Consider the following 13,675-nt stretch of genomic DNA (forward strand, 5'->3'; position numbering starts at 1 on the left):
ACATCGCATTAACATAGTACAAATTATTCTTCGATTTATGAACACGAAACAGTAGTTTAAACGTTGAATAATAAAAGAAGGAGAATCATAGTTTTATAAATGTAATTGTTAATTAATTCAAAGTCAGGATTCTCGTTGAGAGCTGGAAAAACATAAAGTAGCTTGTTCGCTATTTTTCAATTGTAATTGTGCGAAACATTCATTTAAGATTTACTAAGTCTTCTACAATGCATAAATCAAAAGCAAATGCAAAATCAAAAGCAGTATAATAAAAATTATTTATTATACAATTTATGATAACTTCACTTATTCATTGCTACTTTTCGGCGCAACTATGACTTTCTCACTGCTGTGACCAGGCAAATGATGTCTTAACGTTTGCGCATTTCTGTAGGCTTTACCACAAATGGAACACTTATGTGGTCGCTCGTCGGTATGCATGCGTAAATGCATCTTTAATCTTGTGGCGTTAACAAATCCTTTCCCGCAGATGCCACACTGATCTTTCGTGTGCTTTGCCATGTGATACTGCAGGCTTTTTTTCATTGTAAACCGTTCACCACAAATGTCGCAACCGAACAGATCCTTCTCTGTGTGCGATCGTAGATGTGCTTTCAAGTATTTGTTGCTCGAGCAATTTTCGCCGCAAATCTCGCATCTGTAAGGCTCTTCGCCAAGATGAATTTTCGTGTGGATGGCGAGGTTTCTTTTAGACGAAGGGTTTTTTCCACATACTTCACATTTGTAGCGCTGAGTACCAGTATGCACCCGCATGTGAATCTTGAGGTAACTTACCGGGTAACTTTTCTGACAGATTTTGCATTTGTTAGCTTGTTCATCAGAATGAACGGACTTGTGTTCGCTCAGCGATTTATAGCGAACGAATGCTTTCGGACACTCGTCACACGCGAAAGGTTTTATCTTTTTAGAGTGAGTTTTCTGGTGCCGCATCTGGGAACACTTTTCGTTGAACGTTTTGTTACAAAACTCGCACTTGAAAGATCGCTCGTTGGAATGACTCAACTTGTGCCGGCTCAGGACTCTCTGATCGACATAATAATTCCCGCACACGTCACATTCGAAAGGCCTTTTAACATCGATGTGCGATGCGCGCCGGTGCCGGTTCAGATTGCTGCGAATCTTGAACGCTTTGTCACAAATCTCACATTTGAACTTTCGTATGGCCGGATCTTCCGAGTGAGACAACGCGTGCATCGATAGTTTATGCTTAAAGGGAAACCCTTTTCCGCAGACATCACATTCAAAATTCCTCTTGTGCCTTGTTAGGTGTCTCCTCAAAACCTCCTTTTCCCTGAACCTTTTGTCGCAGATTTCGCAGCTGAAGGATCCATTATCTGAATGCATTAGCTTGTGCAGAATAAGTGAATTCCGATGGCTAAGCTTCTTTCCACATTGATTACACTCGAAAGATTTCTGCGATTTGTCATTGTCAGCCGATGGGGTATCATGGATGTTATCCGGTTGATCGATCGGCTCACTTAAGCTACAAGATGTTTTTCTATAATTTAATTCACTACTTATGGCTCCTTTAATTGCGTACCGTGTCTCTTCGACCTTAATAAAACTTTCATCTTCGCAACCATTAGACTGCTCGTTTATTCGGGGAATATTCATTTTGTTATTCACTTTGAACCTAACACAACAAACAGGTAAAAGTTTACTGTTTACATGCATCAGACTGACCGAACTGTCATCGTATCGTTGTGCGCTATGTACACTGTAAATGAAAACTGATGCACTATGAAGTGGAAACTAAATACGGTTTGTTTTTCGGTTTCAGATGAAAATGACACATTTTGCTGGTTTTTTATAAAAGAAAAAGCAAAATGGTATGTTCCTATGTAGAAACGTAGGTTTTACGTAGGACTAAAAATAGTATGATATATTTATGAACCGATAGGATCCATTGTTTTCTCTCTGCCTTGTAATTGGTACGTATTGCTTGGCAGTGAAAACATACCTTGTCGAATATATATATTGTGTGAACAAAAAACAACTTGCTATCATTTGCTCAAACTTTTTGATGTCTGTGTTGGAGAAAAAACCAATCGTATAGAATAGAGTAGTACGCAGTTAAAAAGAAATTTCTCTTACTATCTCAGTCCTATACACTGTAAAAAATCTACACGTTACTGCGAAGTGTATTCCACTTACATCTGTGCTAATAGATGAAACATTTGACATCCACGTGGAATACATTTAGGTTTCAGTTCTCAGCACAAAATCAAGTGTGTTACACTTCAATTTGTTACGTCATGCATACCGGAATCAATCTTCCTATACACTCAGATTCCAATGCTTACACACGTCAAATGCCAAAACATGTTAAAACACCGTGGATTCCAATAAAAAAACGATATGGGTCGACATAATAGAATGATTAGGTTCGCTCATTGACATTCATATGTAAAGAGCACAGTGCATAAATTCGCAGATTGAAACTGTGTATTTTAACACTCTATTCTAAATTCCTATTATTTAGTGTGTAAGTTGGAAGCGAATCAGCTGTTCACTGTTTTGATTATTTCATTCGTAATGATGGTGCAGTTAGAGGTGTAAGATTTTTCAAAACCATTAACATAGAATTGATTTGAGTTCTGAAGTTCTACCTGTTTGTTGTGTTAGGTTCACGATGAATAACATGAATTTGCCTCGAATAAAAGAGGAATCTATTGAAGTGACAAACGAAGCTAATTGCAAGGTAGAAAGTATCATCAAAGTCGAAACAGCACGGTAAGATTTCAGAAGTGATAGATCAAAATTTTAGATAAATTTCCATTAATTTGTAGGATAAGTGAGCAACCCCTGCTCAAGCACACCAAACTCAGGCCTTTCGAATGCGACGTCTGTGGGAATAATTTTACGTTACGAGGTAGCCTGACCCGGCACAAGTTGATTCATTCCAATGAGCGATCTTTCAAGTGCGAGTTCTGCGACAAAACATTCAACGAAAAGTACATTAAGTTGAGGCACCAGAAAACCCACCTCAGAAAGGGACCCAACTCAGAGGAGAAACTCTTCGCTTGTGACGAGTGCCCGAAAACATTCGTTCTCTATGAATCACTGTGCGATCACAAGTCCGTTCATTCCACAAAACAAGCTGACAAATGCCAAATATGTGGGAAAAGCTACCATAAAAAATACCTTAAGACTCATATGCAAAAGCATACTGGGAATCACGACTACCAATGTGGAATATGTGGAAAAGCTCTTACGTCCAGATATTATCTCGCAACTCACATGCAATTTCATCTTGGCGAAGCGCCTTTCAAGTGCGAGATTTGCAGTAAAATTTGCTCCAGCAAGTTTTACTTACAGGCACATCTACGGGTGCACACAGCGCAGGATATGTCCGATTGCGACATTTGTGGTAAACGATTTACACTGAAAAGCAGCCTGAAGTATCACATGGCAGTGCACACGAATAATCGACCCCACCAGTGTGGCATCTGCGGGAAAGGATTCACTACCGGTCCGCAATTGTTGGCGCACTCACGCATGCATACCGGCGAACGGCCACATAAGTGCGACATCTGTGGCAAGTCCTACCGAAATGCACGATGGTTGGAAAACCATTCGGTTATTCACAACAGTGGAAAAAAAATTGCGGCAACGAAAAGTAGTAATGAATGACCTGTATAATAGTGCTTACATCTTTACAATTACAAATATTTTTCCAGTAAAGTCATTTTCGTCAGTTTTAAAAGATTGAAATTTTATGAAAATCGTCACTGTACACCATCCATTGTAGCCTTGCTTGTTGGTTTTGCAGGGAAGCCATTTTTGACCATAGTTTTCCATAGCTCTACTTGGTCGATGGTGTGATACTTCACTATTCATCAAGAAAACGTTATGTTATTTCCCAGAATAATCATTTATTAGCACGCGGTACTTAACAACCTTTTCCACTCTCGTTTATTCTCTTTATCCTATATCTCTCGTCAACACTCCTCACCCAGGGCAGTACTTAGGTATATTTAATGTATTTCTATCAGAGCCGTAGCTGGGAACCACATCTTCCCTTCTTTTAAATTAAGTTACATAACAAAATCATTATATTTTTCTGGTTTCTTCGTTATCCTTTGTCGGCGACCGGATAAGCTTTTCGGAAGATCGTTTCCTTCATCATAGCTGTGGAATTCTTCTTCAGATGATGGTTATTATTATTCACATCGTTCGTGTGTACATTCTCAATCGGTTCGAGAGCTTTCTTAAGATGAGCAACATTTCTGTCGTAGCACTTTCCGCTATCTGGATCTTCTACAGTAATACGGGGGCCAGTTCGTGTAACCACTGAGTATTTCTTAGGATTATACGTAGTCGTGAGTTTATTACCTGAAATCTGATATTGCATAAGAACCCTATCTCCCTGTTTAATCGAAGAGCGTCTGGCTCTACGCCGTAAATCCTTAGTTTTTTTTTCCGTTTTCTTTCGCAATTTGATCTTTATCACGAAAATCCGTGCTGGTCGGAATGGTTTCAATATCTTCAAGGGCTGGAATTTTCGATCGAATCGTACGTCCATAGAGTAACTCGGTTGGTGTTTTACCTGTTGTGGAGTGTGGCGTGGTATAATACATTATAAGATAATCGCGAAGGTCTTGCTGCCAATCTCTGCCTAGGGAGTTGCTAATTTGAAGTCTCTTGAGTAAGGATCGATTCTGTCTCTCTACAAGGCAATTTTCTTGTGGCCAATAGGGCGTCGAATGGTTCAGGTGTATCCCGTGTGTTCTGCAATAACTATCAAGCTCAACTCCAACAAATTGCTTAGCATTGTTTAAAGTTATTGTCCGTTGAAAACCCAGTCTTGTGAAAATTCTATCTAGTCGACTGACCGTCTCTTTTGCTGTGATTTTATGCATAATCTCTACTTTCTTGTACCGACTATAATAATCTATCACTACAAGCAGGTAACTGGCACATGGCATCGGACCGAGAAAGTCGATAGCTATATCGATCCAAGGTTTCAATGGTATTGAACGACGATGCATTGGTTCGGGTTTGTTAGGTAGTCCTTCTAAACGGCATTCCTCACATAACGCTACGCATTGTGTGATATCTTTGTCCATTCCAGGCCACCATGCTCTTTCCCTAAGCCGTCGCTTCATTACGGACTCCCCTGGATGTGCTTCATTAGCCAGGTCAATCATTCGGGATCTCAAACTAGTCGGCACAACTAACTTATCTCCGCGTACAAGTAATTCGCCTACACAGCCCAATTCATTTTTGAACGGTAGAAACGGCTTAGCATGTGGATGGTCCCATTGTCCAGTTTGCAAGCATTCTTTAACTACTTTCAGAACACTATCCGATTCCACTACTTTTTCTACGTCCGTAACGTCGATGGCTGCTGACTTTATTATAGCAAGTACCATAAACGTACTTTCAGCATCAAACTCTTCCGGCGGTGAGTTGTCGACCAGACGAGAAAGAGAGTCCGCGATATAACCTGTTCCCTTACGGTATTTTACGATGAATGAGAAGGACTGAAGGCGCAATACCCATCCCTCGATTCTAGAGCAAGGCTTGGATTTGGGCTGGAAGATAGCTTCGAGAGGTTTGTGGTCGGTCTCCAGTTCAAACATGCGCCCGATGAGATAAATCGAAAACCTCTCCACGGCCCAGACTAAAGCTAGCGCCTCCTTCTCTGTCTGGCAGTAGCGACGTTCTGTTTGAGTCAAGCTTTTACTAGCATACGATATTGGGCGTGGTTTGTCATCAGTTAGACCTTCGAATTGGATTAAAACAGCTCCTAAGGAAACAGGAGAAGCATCAGCTATCACTCTTGTCCGGAGTGTGTTGTCGAAAAACCAAAGATGTCGAACGTTTGATATCAGTCGTTTCAATTCCACAAACGCTTCTTGCTGTTCTTTGCCCCAGGAAAACTTGACGCCTGAATGGGTAAGCTCACGAAGCGGAGTGGAGATGGTAACGACGTTGGGAAGAAATCTACCGACGTATGTAACGAGGCCTTAAAAGCTACGGACTTCCTCTGATGTGGAGGGGGCACGAAAAGGCTTCAACCTTACTTTTTGAAAGTTGCACTCCTCTGGAAGAAATTATATGTCCCAAGAACTCCAGCTCCGATACTTTGAACACACATTTCGCTTGGTTTAATAGAATACCTTTTTCGCTTATAATTCGCAGCACCTTTTCCAGTGCTGCATCGTGCTCTTCCTCAGAAGAGCCGAAAATTAGAATGTCAGCAATGAAATTCACTGCATTCTTACTGCAGGGGCTAAGTAGCTGTTTCATGATTCGTTGGAATATTTCAGGCGCAATAGCAACGTCATACATTAAACGTGTATATCGAAATAAACCCATGTGTGTGATGAATGTTGTCATATATCTGCTACCTTCTTCTAGCTCCACCTGATAGATCCTGAAATGGATAAAAGCTCTATAATGAAAATAAACAAACAAACCTGATGGAAGGCCTCCTTAATGTCCAGACGACTGAAAATTTTCGCAGATAAATCTTGGCAAGAAATCGTCTACGGTAGGCATAATATGCCGTTCGCGTAAAATCGCAGTATTCGCTCTGCGCATATCAACGCATAAACGAAGATCTCCGTTGTCCTTTACGACTGTGACTAATGGAGACACCCATTAACAACCGCCTTCTACTGGTTCTACTGGTACTGCCATGACCTTTGCCATGACCATGATCTACGATATTCTTTTTGCATCCTGAGTCTACGAGCATTTGTAACATGACACCTCCAAGTTTAAGCCACATGAAGTCGTCTCTGTCACCGATACTAAATATAAAACTCGTATGAGCTAACAATATTCGTCACAATATCGATATCAAGGGTATCTTTCTGAAGTAACTGTTCTTTAAGGTCGTTTGGAGCGAATAAGATGACCTTGTCGATCACACTTATTGATCTGCTCACTTCCGGTGTCTTACCAAAGTTGCATTTTCTTGATTGATCTTGACATCTTAGCATAAATTTTCCTAAACTTTCATCTAGCTCCGGTTTTAAAGTCCAGAACATATTTCTTACAAACGTATCGTGTTATTTCGGAGAGAAATACGTCTCGAGTTTTGATATTGCAACTTGGTAAGGATCCACAGATTTCGTTGTGTCCTCCTGAACATTCGCACCGGGTATTGACAGGAATACTTCTTGGAGATCAGGTCCTGCTTTGGCTAAAAAGACGTTCTTTATTTTTGTTTTGTCTGTTTCGCCGGTTGCTGCTACGATGTACTCGAAATGTCGCTTGTATTTAATCCATTCATTGTGGATACTGTTCCGAGCAATTTGATAAATCCTTTCTCTTCGCCTGGCGGCCTACCACCTTTGTGGTAATTCACGTTTATCGCTGTAACGTACAGCCGCTAACCTTTGTAGCATAAACTTGTTTACACTGTTTCTTAAACAGTCACTACAACCGTGTTGCAGTATGCGGAAGTTTTAGATCTGTCCGAAGAAAAAATAATTTTGTTTACCATGAGTATAACCTCAATTTGAGGAAAAACAATTATTCTTCCTAAATTTAGATGTACCTTACCAAACAGTCCCAAGCCGTGGTGTGGCCTTTGCTGTACGTAAGAGTCGTCTCCATTCCACCAGGTCCATGGCTGCAGTTCACCAGCTCTGCAGTCTGCGTAGGGTCCGCAGGTCGTCTTTCACCTGATCGATCCACCTTGCCCGCTGTGCACCTCTCCGTCTCGTCCCTGACGGATTGGTTTTAAGAACCATCTTTACCGGGCTGTCGTCTGGCATCCTTGCAACATGCCCAGCCCACCGCAACCTGCCTATCTTAGCGGTGTGGACGATATATGGCTCCCCAAGCAGCTCCTGCAGTTCGTGGTTCATTCGCCTTCTCCACACTCTGTTTTTTTATCTGCAGTCCACCGAAGATGGTACGCAACACCTTCCGCTCGAAGATCGCAAGGGCGCGTTGGTCCTCCACAAGCATAGTCCATGTCTCATGCCCGTAGAGGACTACCGGTCTGATCAGCGTCTTGTAGATGATTAACTTGGTGCGGCGACGAATTCTACTTGATCGGAGCGTCCTCCGGAGACCAAAGTATGCACGATTTCCTGCCATAATGCGCCGTTGAATTTCTCTGCTGGTATCGTTGTCGGCAGTTACCAGTGAGCCCAGGTACACGAACTCATCGACCACCTCGATTTCATCACCACCAATTTGAACTCGAGGTGGGAGGTTACTAATACTGTTACTGTCTTCACGTGAACCCCTTTCTTTCATGTACTTCGTCTTCGATGCATTGATAACCAGTCCAATCCGTTTGGCTTCAGCCTTTAGTCCGATGTACGTATCCGCCATCTTCACAAAGCTCCGAGCCACAATGTCAATATCGTCGGCGAAACCAAACAGTTGAACCGACTTTTGGAATATCGTGCCACTCGTGTTAATCCCCGCCCTTCTAATGACACCTTCCAGGGCAATGTTAAACAGTAGGCACGAGAGACCATCACCTAGCTTGGACCTCTTCGGGTTTCGAAGGGGCTCGAGAGTGCCTTAGATGTTCTTAGTTTAAATTTGGTTTACCTTTTTCTCCAGTTTTTTCGCTCGTCGCCAAATTTGATAGTTCACTATTCATCAAGAAACCGTTATGTTATTTCCCAGAATAATCTTTTATTAGCACGCGGCACTGAACAACCTTTTACACTTTTGTTTATTCTCTTTATCTCTCGTCAACACTTCTCACCCAGGGCAGTACTTAGGTATATTTAATGTATTTCTATCAGAGCCGTACCTGGGTACCACAGATAGTATCGGAAGCGGCATTGAATTTTCAGTCCTACGTCAAACCTGCCGTTTTGCACTTAGGAACATGTCCTCATACTTTTTCTCTTATACCTCCATGAGTCGATGTTCTACGAGTCGATATTTTCCATTACTCGATAATATCTTCAGTCCCTCCAATTTACCATATAGGCTTGCCCTCAACAGTCGGTATTTCCCTTACTCGATGCCTCCCTTGGTCGATGGTCCCGCTTGGTAACTATGCTCATTGTTTGGTTTCTTTGAGTCGATATCGTTCTCAAGTTTCAAGTTCGGAAGACGTGAAAAATTGTTTTGAAAAATTAGAAATAAATTATCCGTACTGACGATGGAGAAAACTGAGAAACGAAAACTGAATGTGTTAACTATTTCCCAAAAAAAAACAAGATAATCGAAGAGTTTGATTCGAGTCATGAAAAAGTGACAGAAATAGCGGAGAAATTTCATGTTCCCCAAAGCAGCCATGGTATAAATACTGAACCGCGCTGCACTGGAGCGGTTTTTACATGGCAACACTCCACTGGAGCTGCTCTTTTAGACATAGAAAAAGCATTCGACAGTGTTTGGCATAAAGGTTTAATTGCGAAATTGCAAACTTTTAATTTTCCAATTTTCCTAATCAAAATATTAAAAAATTATCTTACTGATCGAACTCTGCAGGTTGTCTATCAGAATTCAAAATCTGATAGATTTCCCGTCAGAGCAGGTGTACCTCAAGGTTTAGTCTTGGGTCCAGTTCTGTACAACATATTCACTTCAGATCTTCCTGATTTGCCTCCAGGATGCACAAAGTCATTGTTCTGCGATGACACAAGCATTTCCGTAAAAGGAAAAAGTCTTCGTGTCATATGCAGTCGATTGCAGAAAAGTTTAGATACTTTTTCTTCCTACTTGCAAAAGTGGAAAATTTCTCCCAATGCTTCTAAAACTCAAATGATAATTTTTCCGCATAAGCCTAGGGCTTCTTTCCTCAAGCCAAACAATAATCACGTTGTCAAGATGAATGGGGTTATTTTAAGTTGGTCTGAAAAGGTAAAGTACTTGGGACTAATTTATGATAAAAAACTTATTTTCAAAGAGCACATTGAGAGTATACAAGCCAAGTGCATCAAATATACGAGATGTTTATATCCTCTCATTAACAGGAATTCTAAACTTTGTTTAAAGAACAAACTTTTGATTTACAAACAAATTTTTAGACCAGCAATGCTTTATGCTGTACCGATCTGGTCAAGTTGCTGTTCAACAAGGAAGAAAACGCTCCAAAGAATTCAGAGTAAAATCTGAAAATGATTTTGATGCGTCCTCCTTGGTTTGGTACACTCGAATTACATAGACTTACTGGTGTTGAACCATTAGAAGCTATGTCAAATAAAGTTATTAACAATTTTCGACAAAAATCGTTGCAATCCTCAATTGCTACGATAAGCTCTCTTTATAGCCAATAATTTAGCAATTAAGTTAGTTGTAAGTTTACTTCCCCTTTTCTGACAAGTAGGTTTAAATCCCTACGAATGATAAGTCCTAATTGCGAAAGCAAAGAAATCCTAACAATTAAAATTAAAAATTTCTAACAGTGTTGGAAGTCACCATTTGTGATTGGACACACATACTCTAATATTTATCATGAATATTTAAGCTACTAACAAATCCCCCTATTTAAAAAAAAAGGTTCCAGAGAAGACAATATCTAGATTCCTATTATTTAGCGTGTAAGTTGTAAGCGAGTCCAGGGAAACCAGATGTGCAGATTTGTCTCCAAAACGATGATTTGCAGATGATTTATTTTAGAGTCTCCTCATATTCACGTAGATTTTCACAAAATGTGTGCAGATTTTTGCCTGCGCGAGCGATTTTTTTTCGAATCACGGATAGATTTTTTTCAGATTTTTCCGGTTTTTCGAACAGTTGCAGTCATTTTTCAGAAACATCTGGCATCTCTGAGCGAGTCAGCTGTTCAGTGTTTTGATTGTTTTATTCATATTGATGGTGCAGTTAGAGGTGTCAGATTTTTCAAAACTATTAACATAGAATTGATTTGAAGTAATTTCAATTAGAATTCTGGTAAGTAAAGTAAAAGCTAATCGCTTTCACCTTCTTCCGCATATCAAACAATTTGCGACGTTTTCAGGATATAGACCTATTCACGTACGAATGTGTTGGGGTCACGCGTTGAGGAGAACATAAACAAATCGCTGTTTTGTCCCAAAGGCTACGTTTTTAAGCTGGAAAAGTATTCAGTTGAACACTTATCGACTGCAGTTTAGTTAGTTTGATACTATAAAACAGTGAAGCTCTACCTGTTTGTTGTGATAGTTTCACAGTGAATAACATGAATTTGCCTCAAATAAAAAAGGAATCTATTGAAGTGACAAACGAAGCTAATTGCAAGATAGAAAGTATCATCAAAGTCGAAACAGCACGGTAAGATTTCAGAAGTGATAGATCAAAATTTTAGATAAATTTCCATTGATTGCAGCATAAGTGAGCAACCCCTGCTAAAGCACACCAAAGTCAGGCCTTTCGAGTGTGACGTGTGTGGGAATCGTTTTGCCTTTCGAGGCACCCTGACCCGGCACAAGTTGGTTCATTCCAATGAGCGATCTTTCAAGTGCGAGTTCTGCGACAAAACGTTCAAAGAAAAGTACAACAAGTTGAGGCACCAGAAAACCCACCTTATAAAGAGACCCACCTTAGGGAAAAAAAATTTCGCTTGTGACGAGTGCCCGAAAACATTCGTTCTCTATGAATCACTGTTCGATCACAAGTCCGTTCATTCCACAAATCAAGCTGACAAATGCCAAATATGTGGGAAAAGTTACCATAAAAAATACCTTAAGACTCATGTGCAAATGCATACTGGGAATTATCGCTACAAATGCGAAATATGTGGAAAAGGCCTTACGTCCAGACATCATCTCGCAACTCACATGAAATTTCATTTTGGCGAAGAGCCTTTCAAGTGCGAGATTTGCGGTAAAGGTTGCTCCAGCAACTTTTACTTACAGGCACATCTACGGTTGCACACAGAGCAGGATATGTCCGATTGCGACATTTGTGGTAAACGATTTACACTGAAAAGCAGCCTGCAGAATCACATGGCAGTGCACACGAATGATCGGCCCTACCAGTGTGGCACCTGCGGGAAAGGATTCACTACCGGTCCGCAATTGCTGGTGCACTCACGCATGCATACCTGCGAACGGCCACATAAGTGCGACATCTGTGGCAAGTCCTACCAAAAAGCACGATGGTTGGAAAACCATTTGGTTGTTCACAACAGTGGAAAAGAAATTGCGGCAACGAAAAGTAGTAATTAATGAAGTTTGGATATAAAATTCGAATGTTTTGTATACGAGTTTCCATTTATAGGGTACATGAGATTTACATGTATAATAGTGCTTACATTAAAGTCATTTTCGTCAGTTGTCACTGTACACACACTTGTCACTGTACACCATCCATTGTAGCCTTGTTCAGTTTTGTTGGTTTCGCAGGGAAGCCATTTCCGACCATAGTTTTCCATAGCTGTAGATAGTATCGGAAGCGGCATTGAATTTTTAGTCCTACGTCAAACCGTGCCTTTTTGCAATTAGAAACATATCCTCATACTTTTTCTCCTGTTAATGTTTCATATTCATTTGAAACCGAATGGCACCAGTTTCCATTTACAGTGTACATAGCGCACAACCATACACTCTGAAAAATAGGCACGTAAAATCCACCTGAAAAATCACGTAAGTGACTGACCTAAAGAAAATCTGGCATTTTACGTGAGATTAGTAACTTTCACCTGAACTTCACGTACGATTCACTGTCAATTCACGTACAATCTGTCAAATTATAATGCGCGTTGGTATCTGTGTGTTTTGACTCTGTTAGTGTTAGTGCGGCTGTGGTTTGACGTTTCTGACAACGGAATTTACGTTAATATTTAGTATGCAAAAAAAAATCAAAATGGCGTACATAGAACGCCAGAGCCTCTCCAGCAAGTTCAATATTGGAGAAAACGCAATGTAAGTAGCCAGAATATTATGCAAATCAACAAAAGATACAAAAAAGTAGGAGGGTGGTATTCAAGACACGACCGCATGACGTTGACTATCGTATTCTTATAATATATATATATATATATATATATATATATATATATATATATATATATATATATATATATATATATATATATATATATATATATATATATATATATATATATATATATATATATATATATATATATATATATATATATATAAGTTACAATTCTTTCTAGCCTGAAGGGCTTTTTAAAAAATGATTAATGAAAACCTAAAGTTAACTATCCTCTATCGTGTCTCAATTAGAACTAACTTTATTATTTTTATGCCCTGGTTACAAAGCTAGAAAAGCAACTGCACCGCTGACCAAGCAAACTGCAGCCCGCGTCGTTGTCGTCGTCGATGCCGTTGCATGCGCTGCCAACGCCCGTGGGAATCGTTCCAGTCAGCGTCTGTAGAAATCCGACTCGCTCACTTCGAATGAAATAATGTGGCGAGTGGTTCCTCGAGTCGGTGGACTTCGCGTTCCAGTTCTTGCAATCTGCTGATCTGGGAGGATTCGTCTGTAACTTGCCCCTCCTTGAAGATCGAAACGTCCTCGTTTGCAGTGAATTCAACTCTGTGACCGGATGAGGGCTTCTTGTTGTGATGGTTCCAGTGGTTGCTAAATTTCCTGCTTATTAAGAAAAATATAGCGATTGTTGCGATTATCAGGTTTATGCTCGACAAAGATATGGAAGTAAAGGCGGTTACGTTGGTTTTAGAATTTAATGTCTCCAAATGATGCCTGTTAATGAAATGAAGTTTTTCAAAACTTATTTGAGGCTCTATATCAATAGTTTGGATTTCTA

General features: G+C 40.2%; 4 protein-coding genes across 4 annotated transcripts; 2 read left to right on the forward strand and 2 right to left on the reverse strand.

Moving 5' to 3' along the window:
- Positions 1-143: 143 nt before the first annotated feature.
- LOC129717913 (zinc finger protein OZF-like) lies at positions 144-1,696 on the reverse strand. Its single transcript, XM_055668200.1, has 2 exons — positions 1,562-1,696; positions 144-1,504 (listed from the first exon to the last, which is right to left on the reverse strand). The coding sequence occupies exons 1-2, from the start codon at positions 1,693-1,695 to the stop codon at positions 307-309; spliced, it is 1,332 nt and encodes a 443-aa protein (XP_055524175.1). The 5' UTR covers position 1,696; the 3' UTR covers positions 144-306.
- Positions 1,697-2,568: 872 nt separating this feature from the next.
- LOC129717922 (zinc finger protein OZF-like) lies at positions 2,569-3,727 on the forward strand. Its single transcript, XM_055668208.1, has 3 exons — positions 2,569-2,576; positions 2,647-2,754; positions 2,811-3,727. The coding sequence occupies exons 2-3, from the start codon at positions 2,654-2,656 to the stop codon at positions 3,652-3,654; spliced, it is 945 nt and encodes a 314-aa protein (XP_055524183.1). The 5' UTR covers positions 2,569-2,576; positions 2,647-2,653; the 3' UTR covers positions 3,655-3,727.
- A 184-nt stretch (positions 3,728-3,911) lies between these two features.
- LOC129717916 (uncharacterized protein K02A2.6-like) lies at positions 3,912-6,581 on the reverse strand. The gene is made up of 2 exons (XM_055668203.1): positions 6,447-6,581; positions 3,912-6,393 (listed from the first exon to the last, which is right to left on the reverse strand). The coding sequence occupies exon 2, from the start codon at positions 5,604-5,606 to the stop codon at positions 4,431-4,433; it is 1,176 nt and encodes a 391-aa protein (XP_055524178.1). The 5' UTR covers positions 5,607-6,393; positions 6,447-6,581; the 3' UTR covers positions 3,912-4,430.
- Positions 6,582-10,654: 4,073 nt separating this feature from the next.
- LOC129717923 (zinc finger protein 239-like) lies at positions 10,655-12,663 on the forward strand. The gene is made up of 3 exons (XM_055668210.1): positions 10,655-10,848; positions 10,916-11,208; positions 11,264-12,663. The coding sequence occupies exons 2-3, from the start codon at positions 11,117-11,119 to the stop codon at positions 12,102-12,104; spliced, it is 933 nt and encodes a 310-aa protein (XP_055524185.1). The 5' UTR covers positions 10,655-10,848; positions 10,916-11,116; the 3' UTR covers positions 12,105-12,663.
- Positions 12,664-13,675: the final 1,012 nt, after the last annotated feature.

Source organism: Wyeomyia smithii, chromosome 1 (assembly GCF_029784165.1).
Source record: "Wyeomyia smithii strain HCP4-BCI-WySm-NY-G18 chromosome 1, ASM2978416v1, whole genome shotgun sequence".
NCBI classification, from domain to species: Eukaryota; Metazoa; Arthropoda; class Insecta; order Diptera; family Culicidae; genus Wyeomyia; species Wyeomyia smithii.

Excerpts from the sequence above, each read along its gene's own strand:
- LOC129717913 (XM_055668200.1), bottom strand. The coding sequence starts at position 1,695 with ATGCATGTAAACAGTAAACTTTTACCTGTTTGTTGTGTTAGGTTCAAA. Across the intron at positions 1,505-1,561 it reads ATTAAGGTCGAAGAGACACG|CTTAAGTGAGCCGATCGATC; the intron begins GTACGCAATTAA and ends AACATCTTGTAG.
- LOC129717923 (XM_055668210.1), top strand. The coding sequence starts at position 11,117 with ATGAATTTGCCTCAAATAAAAAAGGAATCTATTGAAGTGACAAACGAA. Across the intron at positions 11,209-11,263 it reads ATCAAAGTCGAAACAGCACG|CATAAGTGAGCAACCCCTGC; the intron begins GTAAGATTTCAG and ends CATTGATTGCAG.
- LOC129717916 (XM_055668203.1), bottom strand. The coding sequence starts at position 5,606 with ATGTTTGAACTGGAGACCGACCACAAACCTCTCGAAGCTATCTTCCAG.
- LOC129717922 (XM_055668208.1), top strand. The coding sequence starts at position 2,654 with ATGAATAACATGAATTTGCCTCGAATAAAAGAGGAATCTATTGAAGTG. Across the intron at positions 2,755-2,810 it reads ATCAAAGTCGAAACAGCACG|GATAAGTGAGCAACCCCTGC; the intron begins GTAAGATTTCAG and ends ATTAATTTGTAG.